Source organism: Vipera ursinii, assembly GCF_947247035.1.
Source record: "Vipera ursinii genome assembly, chromosome: 4".
In the NCBI taxonomy this organism is placed as follows: Eukaryota; Metazoa; Chordata; class Lepidosauria; order Squamata; family Viperidae; genus Vipera; species Vipera ursinii.
The window spans coordinates 80,563,983-80,582,390 of NC_139514.1; the positions used below are offsets into that span (position 1 = coordinate 80,563,983).

Sequence of the window (18,408 nt, forward strand, 5' to 3'; positions counted from 1 at the left end):
TGGGAGCTACCTGGATGTGGGGATGCATTTATTCATTCATTCCATTGATTTATATAGCTATCCATCTAACAATTGCAACTTTGGGCAGCAAACATAGGCTTTAAACCAGTAAAACCAAAATAATAAATAGCAGTCCATCCTTAGTTCTGGATGGTGTCACACTGCCCACGCAAACCCAGTGCACAATATGAGGGTCCTCCTAGACTGACAGCTTGTGTTTAAAGAGCAGGTGCTATTGTGGTTCCGAGGACTTTTGTTCAAATCCATCTTGCAACCCAACTGTCCCATTCCTAGATCAGAAGGCCCCACTCATGATTCTGAATTATTGCAGTGTGCATTATATAAAGTTATCTTTGAAGACCACCCTGAAACTATAGGTGGAGAGAATGCATCACGGGTTGTTATGGGCAACCTCTATATGACAATGTAACACTCACATGTTGCCAGTAGGCTTCCAAGTTAATTAAGATAGCTGATCATCAGTTATATGACCCTTCATAGGACAGGACATGGCCTGGTTATTCGTTGAATTGCTTTTCTCTAGTTTGCTGTGTCCATCTGATAGGTTTCACATGCTTTGTGAAAGTCCTGTCACTTAAGCAATGCCATCTGTTGGGATCTAGGAGATGTAGCTTATTTGTCATCATTTGTCACCTGCTCCATAGAACAGTGTTCTCCGTGATGGCTCTGATGCTGTCTACCTCCTAAAAGACCTTGAAGACCAGTCTTGAGGTTTTATGAGTCCATCTTGATTTATGGTTTCTTTTGTTTGAATTGCCCTGACCGCAGTGTGCATTATTATATTTTATTATTTTGCTTCTTGTTATTAGTCTATACCATACTCAGTCATATGTTGAGTGACTGTATTATTTTGACTGGGTATGTATCAGCTGTTGATGTACGTCTGTAAACTAGATATTATAAATTGTCTGGTATTTACCTAGAGTAAATTCACAACGAGGTTAAGATACTGAAAATTTCAACCTGTTATAAGATATTCCAATCAGTGAGATTAATGCTTTAATTTTCTTAATGTTTCTCTCTCTCTCAATAGAATGTGGCATTGTTAGAAGAGGAAGTAGATATTAACCAGCTGACAGAATACTTTTCTTACGAACATTTTTATGTAATTTATTGCAAATTTTGGGAGCTAGATACAGACCACGATCTTTACATCGACCAAAAGGATTTAGCTCGACATAACGACCATGGTATGATATGATATCACCAAAGGAACAACTTAGTTCAAAATAAAATTATATCAATGTTCACTGAAATCAAATGACTCTGGGTAGCTTACAATTCTAAAATTATAAAGCAACTAAAACAATTTTAAAAATTCAAAATGATAAAAACCTCTACAAAATATATAAAAACAAATACCTGAGATGTCAGAACACATTTACATTTCTGGTGTTCTTAGTGTTGAGAATTGCTCTGAGTTTTGGTAGTTTTCTACTTTTCTGTGGACCTGTAGCAGGAAGATGGCAGTATTCTAAAAAGTAGAAATTAAAATCTAAAATTTATTCAGTACAGTTGCACATTATTTCCTAAGGGAGCTAAGACCAATTTATCATGAAAACTCCTTAATGTCACAACAAATGGACACTTAATCATAGTTTCAACTGGGACAGTGCAAGCATCCTAAATCATGCTAGAGAATTCCTGGAAATCTGGCACTCTGATAAAATTGGTCATCAACACACATAGAAATAAACAACATTTACATATCATTAAAAAAACAAAAAAGATGTAAACACCTCACCAGCAATCAATACCCAGATGAGCAGAGATTAATACCAAAATTAACACCAGATCAACAATCAAGATGTAAACAATATTCCAATCAAGGAATTACTAACACAGACAAGCAAGGTAGCAATATTTATTTTATTTATTTTATTTTATTGGATTTATATACCACCCTTTCCCGAAGGACTCAGGACTCAATAAACAGCAACCTAATCAAGGAGCCACAAAGACCACTCCCACCAACACTGATAGGGCAAACTAGTAGTTTATTAGGTGTCTGTTTAAGAACAACAATGCTTAAAAAATGAATTAAAATAAATGCTTGTATCTTAACAAGATTCAAAGACTAAGCTTTGTCCTTTCAAATGCTACTTATCAAAAGGTTGTTTGTCGTATTGTAGCCATTTGGCTAGTACCAATGCTGAAACCTTGGTTAGTTTAAACACTTGCAGTGATGAGGCACCCTGAAAACCATTGAGGAGCTATAAAAAGGCTTTTTCTGTTTTTTGTTATTATGATGTCTATACTATTAAACCTCTAGACTAGCTAACACTGGATGCTGAAATGTGTTCTTTAGCAGAAATGGGCAGTGACTGTGGAAAAGGGCAGTTTCTTTCACAGAATAGGGTTTTCATTCTTCTGTTGTAAACTCCACTAAGCCTATGTTAGTGTTTGCAATTTGCAAATATTAATAGAATTTACAATTTTGATTGTACACAGAATATCCAAAGGGCTTTGCTGAGCCAAGAACCCTTTACATGGGGAGGGACCAGCTGAGCCAACAGGCTAAATATATGTATGTGACACATACATGTTATATTTTCCCTTTTTCCCCACTTTTCACAGCTATATCTAATCGGATGATAGAGAGAATTTTCTCTGGAGCTGTAACAAGGTATCTCTTTAAAAATTATACAGTATATATTTCCTATCATGTAAATTATGTGGCAAAGTGTATAGTACTATAATAAAAAAGTCATTTTAATGTAAATAATGCAAATAAATATAAATAAATAAATCTGACCTCTCAAGTTAGCTAACCAATTTTTATAAAGACCACCACACAAACCACTGGTTATACTAGTGTAAAATAAATAAAACCTACTACTTGATAAGATAGAAAAATGTGGGTTAGACAGCATCATCACCAGATGTATTCATAGCTGGCTGACCAGCTGTACTCAGTGTGTGGAACTGCATCTACATGGAGGGAAGTGTGTAGTGGGGTGCCCCAAGGCTCCGTTCTGGACCCAGTGCTCTTCAAGATCTTCATCAATGATTTGAGCCTTGGTGGAGCAGTGGGCTAATGCCTCCTTAAGTAACATCAGCTGCCTGCAATTAGTGCAGGTTCGCATCCCACCAGGCTCAAGGTGGACTCAGCCTTCCATCCTTCCAAGGTAGGTAAAATGAGGACCCAGATTGTTGGGGGCAATAAGCTGACTTTGTAATAATGCCGCTTGGGGGGGGGCCAAAATAAGCAGGCATATACATAGAATGAAGGCTATTGCTAAGCACATTGGTTTGTGCTTAAATTGTAAGCCGCCCTGAGTCTTCAGAGAAGGGCAGGATATAAATGGGATTAAAATAAAATAAAATAAATAAATTTGGATGAGGGGATAGATGGGGAACTCATCAAATGTGCAGACAACACCAGGCTGACAGGAATAGCCAACACTCCAGAAGATAGGCTTAAGATACAGAAGGATCCTGACAGACTTGAACATTGGATGCTATCTAACAAAATGAAATTCAATTGTGAAAAAAGTAAGGTTCTACATTTAGACAAGAAAAACCAAATGCACAGCTACTATATAGGTGGTACCTTGCTCAGTAGTAATAACTGTGAGAGGGATCTTGGAGTTCTAGTTGACAATCACTTAAATATGAGCCAGCAGTGTGCTGCAGCTGCCAAAAAAGGCAACACAGAGGGATAGAATCAAGATCACATGAACTGTTAATACCACTTTACAATGCTTTGGTAAGGCCACACCTGGAATACTGCATCCAGTTTTGGTCACCACAATGTAAAAAAAGATGTCGAGACTCTAGAAAGGGTACAGAGAAGAGTAACAAAGATGATTAGAGGACTTAAGGCTAAAACATATAAGGAACAGTTGCTGGAATTGGGTGTGTCTAGTCTAATGAAGAGAAGGACAAGGGGTAACATGATAGCAGTGTTCCAATATCTCATGGGTAGCCACAAAGAAGATGGAGTCAAGCTATTCTCCAAAGCACCTGAAGGCAGGACAAGAAGCAATGGATGAAAGCTAATCAAAGAGAAGCAACCTAGAACTAAGGAGAAATTTCCAGACAGTTAGAACAATTAATCAGTGAAACAACCTGCCTCCAGAAGTGGTGAATGCTCCAACACTGCAAGTTTTTAAGAAGAGACTGGACAGCCATTTGTCTGAAATGGCATAGGGTCTTCTGCCTGAGCAGGGGGTTGGACTAGATGACCTCCAAGGTGCCTTCCAATTTTATTGTTGTTGTTATTATTAAATACTTTAAATTATTTTTTTAGTATTGTTAATGTGTAAAATATATGGAAGTGAAATGTTTACTACATGTTGTTTTAATTTACCCCTCCCCACTAATAGTGCAGAGTTGTGTATATGCTGTAATTGAGCAATGCAAGCTCCTGCTTGCAATCTGAGCTATCAGTTAATATCATTAGCATTTGAATCTCAGTCCAAGCTTTGGCTTCTCCATACTTTGCAGTGATAAGAATTAAAACATTTTAATAAAAATATTTTCCTAGTAGAAAATCCCAGGATCATTAAAACTAATTGAATACAATTGAGTTTTATAAAAACCTTACTTCACACAATATTATTTATGCCCATTTTATACTGTCTTTCTGTCCACAGAACAATCAAGGTAGCTTGTAATCAAATACAAAACTAGTAAAATTAATGCCAGCATTTTTAATCCAGGTCAAAAAGTCTTAATCTCTTTCTGAGTATGGAAAGTATGTAAATAGCAGTCGCCAAAAATGACTTATGATACACAAAAGTTAGATGTGCAAATAAAATTAGAAAAAAACACTATACAATATACATTTTTATCCTTGAAAGAAATGCAGGATACAAATTATTTTTAAGATATATACACAAACACATATATACATACATACACAGAGAGAGAGAGAGAACTCTGTATTCTAGCATATTTGGAAAGTGCAGAAACTATTTGAAACTCTAAAATTAAGGTGCTGTATATATACCTACATATTGTCTTACCTCCCTTTTTAAATCTTAATTTCAAAGGGGCAAAAAAGCACAGAAAGAAGGAAAAATCAGTTATGCAGATTTTGTGTGGTTTTTGATATCAGAAGAAGACAAAAAAACTGCCACTAGGTAAGAAAAAATGCTTTTCATAAGATTATGATGTTATGATGCTGTCAAAGTTAAATCATCAGTATACTATGTGACAATATATTTATTATAACTGAAACATAGTTCATAGAAAGCCAGTTTGGTACAGGTAGTCCTCTCCTACTGACTACTTGTTCAGCAACTATTCAAACTTGCAACAGCACTGAAAATGTGGTATTTACAAGTAGTCCTTGAAGTTCCAGGCATCATATCACCCCCATGATCATGATTTGGCATCTGGCTTGACTTTATAATGGATTGCAACACCCCACAATCACATGATCATCATTTGTGACCTTCTCTGTTGGAGTCCTACAAGCAAAACCAATGGCAAAGCCAGCAGGGAAGGTCACAAGTCACTCCAGTAAGTCCCTCCAGCCTTTGCTCACAGCACCATACCATCCCTCCCCAACTTCCCTGCATTGGACTTCCCAGGGCTTTCCCCATAGCATCACATTTCTTACCAGGAACTCCCACTTAATTTTCCCTTAATGACAGACATATGTTGGGGTTACAACAGCAATCAAGACTGCCAGGATTGGCATCGCTAAGCAATGCAGTGATGTGACATCCCGCTTTATGACCGCATTACTTAGTGATCACAGTCCTGCTCCAAATTGCCATTGTATCATCAGGCTAGAAACTGAGAGACCATGAGTTCTAGTTTTGCCATTATCACAAAGCCAGGTGATGACTCTGGGCCAGGCGCTCTTTCTTAGTCCTAGGAAGTAGGCAGTAGCAAACCACTTCCAACAAACCATAGCCAAGAAAACTAAGGACTAGTCAGAAGACACACACATGCACAAAAATACTAATTACCCAGACTTTCTTTAGAGTTTTATTTCATTTTGCAGGCATCTAAGTGGGTGAGGTAGGAGAAATGTTTCTTGCATATTCTCAGAAAAAGTTTATATATAAGCACAGGGTTAGAGCATAGTGCCCAGAATAACCAAATTATGTGGAACGAAAGGGAGTCCAGGAAAAATGAACCTATATAAGAAGTTTCTGAGGATTATATTTTGGTGTTGCTAGTCTAAAAGCCTGGAGATATAGATGTCTTGAATTCTTAATCATTCACAAATGCGATTTTGTGTTGCTCCACAAAACACAACACAGAAATGAACATAAAATAGATTGTTAAATTGTTTAATGATTCTTTTCAGCATTGAGTATTGGTTTCGGTGTATGGATCTTGATGGTGATGGTGTACTGTCCATATATGAACTACAACACTTTTATGAAGAACAGTGTCAGAAACTGGATAATATGGCCATTGAACCTCTGCCATTTGAAGACTGCCTTTGCCAGATGCTTGATCTTGTGAAGCCAGAGAATGAAGGTGATAGATCTTTTCCATCTCTATTTATAGTATCTTTGTTAACAAGGTTAATACAGCTGTTCAGTGTTTGGCTTTGAATGTTCTTGTAAAGCCAAGTTTTGTTTATTGCATTTGGCAGGTAAAAAAGCCATCTGTTTGTCTAACTTTCTGTTTTAACTTTCATTCAATCTGAAAATTGACTTGTGTGTGAATCAAAATTAGCCAAAAACTGCCTAATGTTAGAACTTTTATTTTTACTGACTTCAGGTTTTGCATTGCAGCAAGATGGACGCAGGAAGGCAGGGCTCTGCCTTCCACGCCCAATTTCACCCTGCTGGGGGGCCTAAAAAGGCCTAAAGTCGCCCCAAAAAGGCGATGAAGAAGGAGGGGTGCCTCATCAATCACGGAGAGATGGCGGTCTTTCCGTTCGATCTGAGGAAAGCCCTCAAAACCGGCAGGGGAAAGACTGGCTACATTCCTGTGGCCAGCCATTAGCTGCTGACAACTGAAGAAGAAAAACACTTATTAGCATTGAAAACAGAATGTTTGGAACTGGGTGAGAGCATTGATCCTTTCTTTACTATTTTACAACTGAATTTCTTGGGAAAGGCTCCCAAGAAGCTAAAACCTCCAAACGTGAATGGAAGCAGCGTTTTAATGTCTTTTATCGGAGACAGAAATAAATAATACTGAAGTGGAAGTAACATAAAGCTACAGCTTTGATAATTTGAAAACTGAGATAATTGTTAAGATTTTCTCTTTGGGAAAAATACATTGAGGTGAAATATAAGAAATCAATCCTTTGTCTTAAGAGTGGAAAATGGATTTTGAATGATATTTAGTGGGGGATACAACTAGCTTCCTGGCTGCTTGGTGACTCTTAGCTTAATGTAGAACAGCTGGCAGTAAAGGAACATATTTTGGCATACTTATCACCCTGACCTTCTTGGACTATAAACACCTGCTGAGTTTGGAAAGAAAAATTTAACTTTTGACTACGTCTGGCTGGGAGAGACTTTTGAGCTGCTTTCAGGGTGGTTGAATATTTTGAACACTTTGAACATTGTGGATTACAACTTTGCCTAACTGACAATTCTTGGATACCTGAGACAAAGGATTACTGCAAAAAATTGCTTTTAGGACTGGACCCATATTCTGGAACCTATTGGATTATAAAGGTTACACATAAAAACCAGAAAACTAGATGAAATGTTCTACTCTATTTTATATAATATTTTATTAGTTTTCTAATTTTACAATTAAACATTTAAAAAGCAACGTGGTGACTGGGTTAATCAATAATTCAATAGCATACATAAATCTTTAGCACAAACCTCAAGTTACAACATCAGATGTTTTTTCTCTTTTTCCCTTGATATCTACTATTGAGCTAATATAGTTCTTATTGTTGTCAACTAAGTAAAACCATCTTTGTTACATTTATCAATTATTTTTAGCTTATAGATATCTTAATTGTGCCTGCATTCAATCCTTATATACAGGGAGTGCAGAATTATTAGGCAAATGAGTATTTTGACCACATCATCCTCTTTATGCATGTTGTCTTACTATAACTAAAAACAAACTAAAAACTACTTCCAAAAATATTCAGCTTTGATATTAATGAGTTTTTTTGGGTTCATTGAGAACATGGTTGTTGTTCAATAATAAAATTAATCCTCAAAAATACAACTTGCCTAATAATTCTGCACTCCCTGTACAGTCATGTCCTGTTACTGCTTTTTTCCCCAGGCTTTAATTTCCCCTCAATATTCAACTTAACATTTGGTATTATAATTTCCAAGCTTTAGGTGACCAGAGTTTCCCTCATCTCAACTTCTACATTTTTTTTCCTTTTTATAACAAAATCTAATATTCTAAATACACATCTTACCTATTTACATATAATCTTACTTTATTTTCTAAAAGTTATCTATTTTTCACCATATTAAACCAAAGGTCTATTAATATTACACATCTTATCTATTCAATTATAATGTTACTTAACTTTCTAAAAATTTTCTATTTTCTACCATATTCAACCCTCTAATTGGTAATATAAAATCTCCTCTAATAAATCAAAACCTTAGTTTCTTTGAACCTTACTTTGGCTTTTTTCTTTGCCAACTAACCTTCCATGTCAGTACTTTTGAATCCTCAAACAGTTCTCCCTCTATTGTATGTATTATTTGAAATAAGAAAGACCATTTAATTACAGGGTTTTTTGGAAGAATAGCCCAATTGTATTCATTTAATCGCCTCCCTATTACTTCAATTTCCCACAATTGTCCTAATAAGTTTATCTTCCATTCAATCTGTTCTTCCTCCTTTTCCTCAAATTTCTTCTGATTTATGTAAAAAGTCTTCCATTTTCAATGTTGTCACTCTCTTTTCTAATTTTCCTGTTCGCTGGATCTGTTGGTCAGTTGGGTCCTGTTCCTTTATGTTGCCTCTTATTTTGTTACACACTGAAAGAATGGTTTTGTGTATAGATTTCAACATAAAAAGGATTTTTTCCTGATCTTCATCCATATTTTCTTGCTAATGCATTAAGTTGAAGATTTTAAAATCAGACGTTAAAAATACTTTTTTGTTTTTTTATACCTAGGTATGGGACATCTATTTCACATGCTGTAGGTAATCTTTATAGTGGAAATTGTTTATCTAGTAAGAATTTATAGCCCAAAGTATTCCGTCATGTAATAACAGATACTTCTTATGTAAAGAAATAGGAAAACAATTTCCCACATATAACTTTGAAAGTCAGTAAAGGTTTATCTTCATATTTCAAACAGGCCAAATATGCCGCCCTGCGGTTCCTTCTTTACAGTTGGGTTTTTCACAGCTGGTATCTGCCAAGGCCAGGAAAGTTTTTTTTTAGATTCTGGGCTTCAAACCAAGTCTCTTTTAGTCAACAACGAGTTGTAATACCATACTTCGCCACAAGATATCACCAATACCATTTAAAACTTTTTAAGTCCCGAATTTTTATAATAGTTTTTCAAGGTTTATTTCTTTTCTATTTAGATAAAAACCAACATCTCCACTAAGAATAGGAAAACTTTTAGTCCCCAAATTTCAAAAGTACATGCATCCAATTAGATTAAAGTTGTTCTTATAATTGCTGTATTTTCCCCAGGGTAGTCAGTCGCTGCTGTTCTTAGAGTGTGGGGTAGATATTCTCTTCCCTCCTCACAGGGGGGAAAATACTTTGGGCAACTTTTGCAGGAAAAATATTTAAAGTCTTAAAGAAAAGATCAGATCTCACCCAGTTTCATCTGCATTGCTTTAAAGATGCTTGGTAGTAATTTTGACTTTGGCTGTGACGAGTCATATTGCTATGGGCGGTCTTTTCCCCGCTGGTTTGGAGAGCTGCCCCGGATCAAGTGGAAAGGCTGCTGCCTTCCCGTGATCAAGCAGCAGTCCCCTCTTTGCTTGTCACCTCTACAGGGCAACTTTCTACCCTTTCCAGGGTCCCCCAGCGGGATGAAATCAGACGCTGAAAAGGGAGCTCGCCTCCAGGCGTCCGCAGGCGCCGCAATGGCAAACCGGAAGCCATTGGTGATACTAAAGAATCTGCAGGAATGAGGCCTCAACAAAAAATAAATAGGAAATATACTCTATGCTACAACTAATTCACCAAACAATTGTCACACACAAAGAGAACACAAAAAGAAACTATAGCAAGACTAAAAATAATTTAGATAATATAAATGAGCAAATCTCCAAACTAAATCTACAACTAGAAAATTCCCAGACAATGACTACAAAGTATGAACAAATAAAGCAGAAATCAGAAGATGAAGCAGAGGAAATGGACCTAGAGATGGAAGAGATAAAAGAAGGGAAATATAAACTATCTGTCAGGTCCCCAAACTCTTTATTTTTATCTTGCGTATATATATCCTACTTTGGGGACCTGCCATTCGGTTGGGGGAGGGGGAGCTTTGCATTTAGCTTGGGATAGCTTTTGCTTTCTACTCTGTCTTGCTGCCTCCATCCCTTTGAGAAAGGAATGTGTCTTCCTTATGAGGGAGACGGTTACAGAGAAACAAAAGCTGGAGAAGACCTTGAGATGCGTGCCAACTGTGCCAGTTACCCACTCTTCAGACTACCTGTGGATTTGCTGGATTTCAAATGGACATTATGTGTCCATTATGTGTGAAGAGGAATATTGCTAGCTTAACTATACTGTTTCGGCAGGCTTTTTCCCCAGATCTTGCCTTCACTTCCCTACTGTCACTGACCCCTAATAAAAGTATCCTTTTGAGACAATGCATGCTTCAAGAGTTCTGCTTTCTTGGGTGGTTAGTTGAAGTGGGTCCTTACACTACCATATATATATACTGCAAGACTTAGCCATAACAACGAAAATGGAAAAGATGCTTTACTCCTTAGGTCTACAAAACATACCTGATGATAAGGAAGAATATTTTAAAAAATGGAATATAGAGCTGTCAGGGGAAATGTAACAACTTGGGAGAAAAAAATGAAAAGAGAAATTGAGGGAGAAGGAACGTGGGAGTTGCTTGAGAAATATAAATGGGTAGAATTCCTCCCCAAAAATACCTTACCTAAATTGTCTTCCTCGTGCCAAGCAACTTTTATAAAAATAGGAAAAAAATCCTGGGCGATTTAACTGCCTTGGCTTGGAAAGCAACTTGGCAAAGAAAGAAAGCAAGAAGAAAGAAACAGAAGATTTGACCTATTAGAGGGGACATTACATTTAAATATTTGTTTGAATATGATTAAAAGAACGGATGACAGATATAATTAGATTTCTATAATGAAAGATATGATTTAGAATTAAAATAGGTTTTTTTTCTTTTTTTTTTGATATGGGAAATATGAAAATAAGAGGATGGCTGGTATGAATAAAACTTAGCAATATAAATGTAATTAATATTGAGAAAATCATAACTGACAAAGATATTTCAAATATTGATGGGAAATCAAGCCTTAAGAACATGAAAACAGGATATCGATTTATGAATTTATATTATTTGTATATTAGTAAAATATGAAGATGTCTATATCCAACTTTGTATACATCAGTAGTAACAAGAATGGTAACTGTAATGAGGGGGAAATGGAAAAAATATGGGGAAGAAAGGAGGATCAGGGGAAAAAATACTGGGTTGTGCAGTACTAAACAGATTTATATTGAAGAAGTTAATGTTAAATTTGTGAACACAGATATGTTGTTTACTAATCACTAAAGACTGTAACTTAAAAATCAATAAAATATAAAAAAGAACTTTTACCTTGAGAATGAATATGGCTGCTCTTGGTAAGAAGTTGTAAAATTATTGTTTTGATTAACAGCTGATGAAAGTCATTCTTAAGCCCTTATGGTCATCCTAACTGAGGGACTTACAATTTTAGGCAATCCTAATTTGTCACTAATTGTACCTACTCAAGTATTAATAAAAATCAAGCTTTTAAATGTTAAATTTTACATGAGATATGCACCACAATCTAAAACTCAAGCATTTAAGACTTTTTTTTCCGTTTCCAGGAAAAATAACTCTTCATGATTTAAAGAGATGTAAGATGGCAAACATTTTCTTTGACACTTTCTTCAATATTGACAAATATTTAGACCATGAGCAGAAGGATCAGTTTTCTGTGCTGAGGGTAAGGACAATTGGTACTGAAAGGGATTTTGTCAATCTCAAATGTTTTATCAATTTAGTATTAAATGCCTTATGATAATATTTTAGGGCACTGAAAATGAAAATCAAGACATGACTAATTGGGAAAAATATGCTGCTGAGGAGTATGATGTTCTAGTTGCTGAAGAAGCAGCCAGCGACCAATGGAATGATTGGTAAGTAGTGTTTACATGATTATTGTTAGAATCCTTGGTGCTCTCTGAGCTTGTTTTCTTGTAGACATTTCATTGCTGAACTAGGTAATATCAATGCTAGACACCATTTATCTATCATCACCAAAGAGTTTACACCCTTATCCCTCTACTAAGTTAAACAAATTAAAGTTAAACGAATCATTGGCTTTGGAACTAAGGAAGTGGTATCTTGAATGCAGTAGCACAATATTTTTCTAAGTCATTGTCATCATTTATTGGTTCTGGTGTTTTCTATTAAAATGCCTTGCTGCCAAACAAAATGCTAATTATACTTTTATAAAATAGTATTGTCAATTATTTCTACTACAGTCTAGAGTTAATTAATGGTAGAAGTGAATGGAGATGAATTTTGCTGGAGTTGGTTTGCTTGTGCCGTTTAAATATCTGTTATTGCATTCACTTATCTCTTTTTAGCAAGGGACGCAGTGGCTCAGTGGGTTAGGGCGCTGAGCTTGTTGATCAGGTGGTTGGCAGTTTGGCGGGTCGAATCCCAAGTACTGTGTAACAGTGAGCGCCTGTTACTTGTCCCATCTTCTGCCAACCTAGCAGTTCGAAAGCATGTAAAAATGCAAGTAGAAAAATAGGGACCACTACGGTGGGAAGGTAACAGCGTTCCGTGCGCCTCTGGCATCTAGTCATGCCGGCCACATGACCACGGAGACATCCTCGGACAAGCACTGGCTCTTCAGCTTTGAAATGGAGATGAGCACCGGTCCCTAGAGTTGGAAACGACTAGCACGCATGTGCGGGGGAACCTTTACCTTTATCTCTTTTTAACACAAGAGCCCCTTTGAGCCATGTCTCATGGAGATGGTTTTCTGGGGGAAACCATCAGGACCAGCTGTCCTCCTCCTTGTGGGATTTTGATTGCACAAGCAATTAGCTAATTTTGCTAAGGCTGAGATGGAGACATAAGTAGCAGCATCCTTTTCATAAAGGAATGCCAAACTGGCCTTTTTATTTAAAGCATCATTGCTATTCCAATATAGGCACAGTTACTTAATGTTGGTGCTGTATTTTGTGGAAAGAGACTGATTTTATTATAACAAAAAATATTTAAATACATTTTGAGGATACTGTGTTCTCGAACAAAAACCCCCACACAAACACTGAAAATGCCTTCAACTGCTCTAGGATACATTTGAGGCAGTAGGATGGTGCAAATACACTCTAATATCACTCAATGTTTTTATAATGACACTTGGGAGTTGGATATCCATACAGGCAGATAGATTGCTTAGAAGCTAATCTATCGTTATGAAATTCTTTCTCCAGGAAGGACTACAGTCTTAATTTATGAGAAAAATATGTGTGTCTGAAGTTTCTTTAAAAGCCATGCCTAAATATTTTGACAGGTCATATATCTTAACTTGATTTTTTAACAATGTAGTGTTATTAACTTTAAGCCTTCCAAGGTAAAAAATTCATTAAAAATCATTATTATTAAATAATTTGACAAACTATCCTGACCTAAAAGATTGTTAGAGAAATCCAGTATTGTGGGAACTGGCTAGATCAAAGGCTCTCAACCTCCTGCCTTTTCTATGTTACAGACTCCAGGAACAATTCTCAAGATACATAGGAGGGATGCTTCATCTCCTTCTCCTCTTTCACCGACAGAAGCAATTCTGTCAGCGGACTTATTAGTTTTAGTCCAACAGATGGTAACCAGTTGCCTTCAGAAAGTGCACAAAATGGACAATTTTTTACCCATACATAGTGGGCATGTAGAATAAGGAATAGGGATATGTTGCTACCTCATGTCACACACTCACTTTCATCTAGGATTAATTCTAGAAATAGAAAGTGCTTCCCATACATGGATTTAACTGAGAGAGGGTAGAAACCCACTGAATAGTGTGGCCTACTTCTGAATAAGTGGACATACACTTCCAAAGTAAAGTGCATTCCTATCTATATTTATTTTCCCCAAGGAACAAGTGGCCCCGCTGTAGCATAAGCATGCATTTTAGGACTGTGCAACACTTGCTATTTAAAGGGGAATAGGTGCTTCAAAGCATGCGAGGGCACTCATGCAACACCTGTTGGCAACCTTTTAAAGCAGCTATGTCTTTTGATGGGCTCTCACAGCTGTCCCTCACAACTGCAATTCAACCCTGGGAAAAATCATTTGGTTTAAGGGGCTGTCAAAAAATATTAAACATTCACATTGCACACTCTGACACACATTTCTCCATTTGAATCCAAAGCAGTATGTAGTCCTAATGCATATTGTCTTTAAAATTGCTTTAAGTAATAGTAATAGTAAGATTTACCTGTTTCCTCTGTTTTTCAGATTATGGAATATGATGTAATAAACAAGTTACTTTTATGAATGGTAGACCTTGACAACCATTCATTTAACAATGGTTTAAAGTTATGACAACCTTGGAAAAAATTTACAACCTATATCACACTTATGACTGCTGTACCTACCCTTCCGCACGGTCATATGATCAGTTTTGGCACCTGTCAACATCTACCATTTATGCCTAGTTGCAGCATCCTACGGTCACATACTGCAATTTGGGACTTTTTTGCCGATTTGTGGCAAAAAAAAAACCCAGTCCACTGGGGAAACTGGATTCGCTTAACAACCACATAATTTGCTAAACAACCAAACTGATACATTTAATGACTGCTATCAAATTATTGTAAAATAAGGTTCCATTGTATTTACAATTACAGTGACTTGTAATGGAAGTTTTGGTCCCAATTGTGCCTGTAAGTTGAGAACTATCTGCAGTCTGAATCTGTTCCCATTTCTTTTTCATTTTAGTTATGAACCTGAGCTGATTCCTGATGATCATCAAAAGACCAACATACTAAAATATCAAATGGAGAAAAGACCTTTTTTTGATATGCCTTCCCATTTGGCAGATGTTGACTTGGATGATTATGACTATGAAAATGATTTTGAATAAACTATATTTGTAAAGTATAAAGACTGTTTCTGCAGCAGGTCTGCTAAATCTGTAGAATTCTATCTCCAGAAAAGAGTAAAATAGAGTTTCTTGTGCTGCAAAATTAATACTTTCAAAATATCTAAATGGTTACATTTGTATGGAATAAAACTTTTAATGTATTTATTCAATGGATTGTTGCCTAGGAAAAATAGTTAAATTATTTGTAGATACTTTTCCTTTAAGGGATTAGTGTATCTTGTGTAAAGTAAATTTACCGGTTTGTTTTTATATAAAATACTAAGCATTTTATTGATCACTATAATAATGGAAATCCTTGCTCTTGCAGTCTCCAAGCTAAAACTAACTTTGTCAAGATTCAAAGAGAAAAGTGTCATGATTGTGAATGAAGACTGCAGTTCAGAACTCAAGTAACGCATGACTGGATAAGCTAGATAGACACTGGTACATGTAGCAAATATCCTGCCTGAAAACAGGCTGTAATTTTCTACCCTTTAGCATTCATTTTGTTCTACTGACTCCAATTTAAAAACTGGCTTTTATTGTTCACTTAACAGTTGTGGATATTATATTCCATGTCAAGGGAATCAATTGTAAGTTTTACTTGATCTGTGATGTGCACTAACCTTGTATGGGCATTTAGTGTGTTTCTTCAGTGGTTGGCTAATGACACATTCCATGAATATTGTTACCAACAGTGTCAAAGTAGCTGAACAGCTGCTTTATTTGCCTATATGAGATGAGAGACTGCTTATAGAGCAAGATAGAAGTTGCTATTCTAGTTTTTTAAAAAACATTTGTAGTGCCTTAATTATCCTTACGTTCACACACGAAATGAAATATGGTAAAGCAAATCCTTGCTGTTAGGTTTTCCCAATAAACAAAAAGCTATCTTGTTTGCTGTGCAGATCTGTTAAATATTTAAAATATCATGTTCATATTTTCAAATAAAGTTTTTTTCATACATGTAACTCAGCATTTTTTATTTTTTTATGTATCCGATCATCACAGGTGTTACTGAAAGTAACTTCCAGTTTGAATATCAGAATCATTTTTTAAAAAAATAGCAACTTTGAATAATCTAATTAATAGTTATACACATTTTTCTTACTTTGTGATCTACAGCAGTGTGACTTCAGTTTGCCTTCCAGAATTGGGGATTATTGCTTCCAGTAATCCCATACTCCTCAAACAAAGCTAAAATATCCATTTTCACAAATTTAAATAAGATTCTGCTAAAGCTATGTGGCACAGATAGTCCAGATGTGTAACTACAAACCACTTTTTTATAGTTGAATATAATGGCAATATTAGTGCAATTTAATGAAGACTTGCAGTCTCTATACAGAACATTAGGATGGCTGAAATATTTTTTTCTATGTATGATGCTTTTCTTTCAGAACAAGTTTTGGTGTTACAGTATTGCTTTTGAATTGTAAGTTTTCTTGTGATGATTTTGAATTTTGCATACAACTATGTAGAACTTAAGGTGAGCTGTAAAATGGCATTACAAAGCTGAGGGAAAACCAGGAAATAATTTTTGTAATGGATTTATAGCCTGCCTTTTCCTGAAAAATAAGTCTTAAAATATGATATGTTTTTTGACAGCAGCATCTCTGCCTATAATTACCAATTTCTTTTCCTTCGTGTGGACCATGATGAATATCAAACATTGTTTTAGGATTTGAACAGATTCCTTTGATGTTCAGCTTTTTAGAGTTTTGGCTACATGTGAAACATATTGCTTGGATCCCAATCTTATCAACTAAAAAAAGGAAACCATTAAAATTTGCTGTTTTTCAGGTCTGGGTCTATCTATCTTGATGGAGCAGCAGTACAGCAAATCTACTACAAACAAGTGATAGACATATTTTGATGCTACTGGCTTATTCATTCATTCATTCATTCATTCATTCATTCATTCATTCATTCATTCATATTAAATGTGCAAACAGAGACAGACTCTCTAGCTCCAGGAATGCAGGTCCCAAGAGTGTTAATGAAAGGCCACAATGTTAGCTGTGGGTTGAAATTCACATATGCCAAAGCTTCTAGGATGGGAAACACACAGAGCATAGTGTTTTAGATGGGCAAGCTCTCTGCCTTGGTGTAAGATAGCTTTTTAGGATACTTTTCTCGATAGCATCACATGATTTATGAACAAGGTGTCATAAAATGGTCAATATATTTAGTACTGTTGTAGACTGGAATATAGATTAAGCAGATTATTTTATCACTAATGCTACCCATGTAAATTATAGTTGCATCCTATATTGCAATTCACCCATTTGGGAAAGGTTACTGTGATAGCCATGACATTTGTTTCGTAGCGCCATACTACTGTTATCTTTTTCATTTTTTCCCACTATAAGAAAAAATGACTTGCTTTAGAAATACAGACAGCTGATCAAATCATTCAGTTTATTTTACAAACGGCTGAATATAAAAATGTGAAATGAATGCCTTCTTTAAAAAAACTGTGATGATAAACATGGTAGCAGAGGCATACAAGAGGCAAAGTTTGTGTATTTTTTTATTTACATTAATTTCTATATTTTTGTTCTTTGATTCCCGTGGCCTGCTCTCTTGAAAACAGATTATCTACCTTATTTAAAGTTTCCTCTTCTCTTCCATTTTGTCATAAAATCAGTGCTTTTTTTCTAAAAAAAAAGGTGCTGGAACTCAGAGGTGCTGTCACAGGGAGCGATGCCAGTGTCTTGCTACGGCGTCGCCGCCCCTCCTTTACACCCCTACCCCTGCGGCTTGGAGCCAAATGCCGCGGGGATTTCCCCCCCCCACAGCCACCGTGGGGATTCCCCTCCCCGCACTTGCCACGCCGCAGCCCGTGCTGAGCCCCCACCCGGAGCTGCTCCAAACCCCGACCCAGAGCTGTGTTCCTCGTGGCAGTGGTCTCCAGCGTCAAACAGCCTCTTTCCAACAACATCCAGAAAATTTTGTAACAAACATTGGAATTGTCAAGGCCATGTTCTGGGTGACTTCAACCTGCCTTCCCTGGGAGGGTCGTCAGAGTTAGCTCGGGAGTTCATGGCTTCCATGACGGCCATGGACCTGACCCAAGTAATTCAGGGCCTGACACATGGGGGGGGTGTCACACTCTCGACCTGGTTTTCTTATCTGGACAATGGATGGATGATCTGGGAGGGGGTTAGC

The 18,408-nt window shown here is 36.4% G+C and overlaps 1 protein-coding gene across 3 annotated transcripts in view; it reads left to right on the plus strand.

The window, feature by feature from the left end:
* Positions 1 to 17,039, plus strand: part of PPP2R3B (protein phosphatase 2 regulatory subunit B''beta) — an 80,292-nt gene extending 63,253 nt beyond the window's left edge. For 2 of the 3 annotated variants that reach the window (XM_083361990.1, XM_083361989.1), the window contains exons 8-14: positions 1,055 to 1,211; positions 2,599 to 2,647; positions 5,019 to 5,108; positions 6,290 to 6,465; positions 11,963 to 12,081; positions 12,168 to 12,274; positions 15,093 to 17,039. In XM_083361990.1, coding sequence (XP_083218116.1) covers positions 1,055 to 1,211; positions 2,599 to 2,647; positions 5,019 to 5,108; positions 6,290 to 6,465; positions 11,963 to 12,081; positions 12,168 to 12,274; positions 15,093 to 15,237 — 843 coding nt within the window. In that variant the 3' untranslated portion in view covers positions 15,238 to 17,039. Of the gene's footprint in view, positions 1 to 1,054; positions 1,212 to 2,598; positions 2,648 to 5,018; positions 5,109 to 6,289; positions 6,466 to 6,725; positions 6,930 to 11,962; positions 12,082 to 12,167; positions 12,275 to 15,092 lie in introns of those variants that run through there. The other variant, XM_083361991.1, reaches the window with a different exon arrangement.
* Positions 17,040 to 18,408: the final 1,369 nt, after the last annotated feature.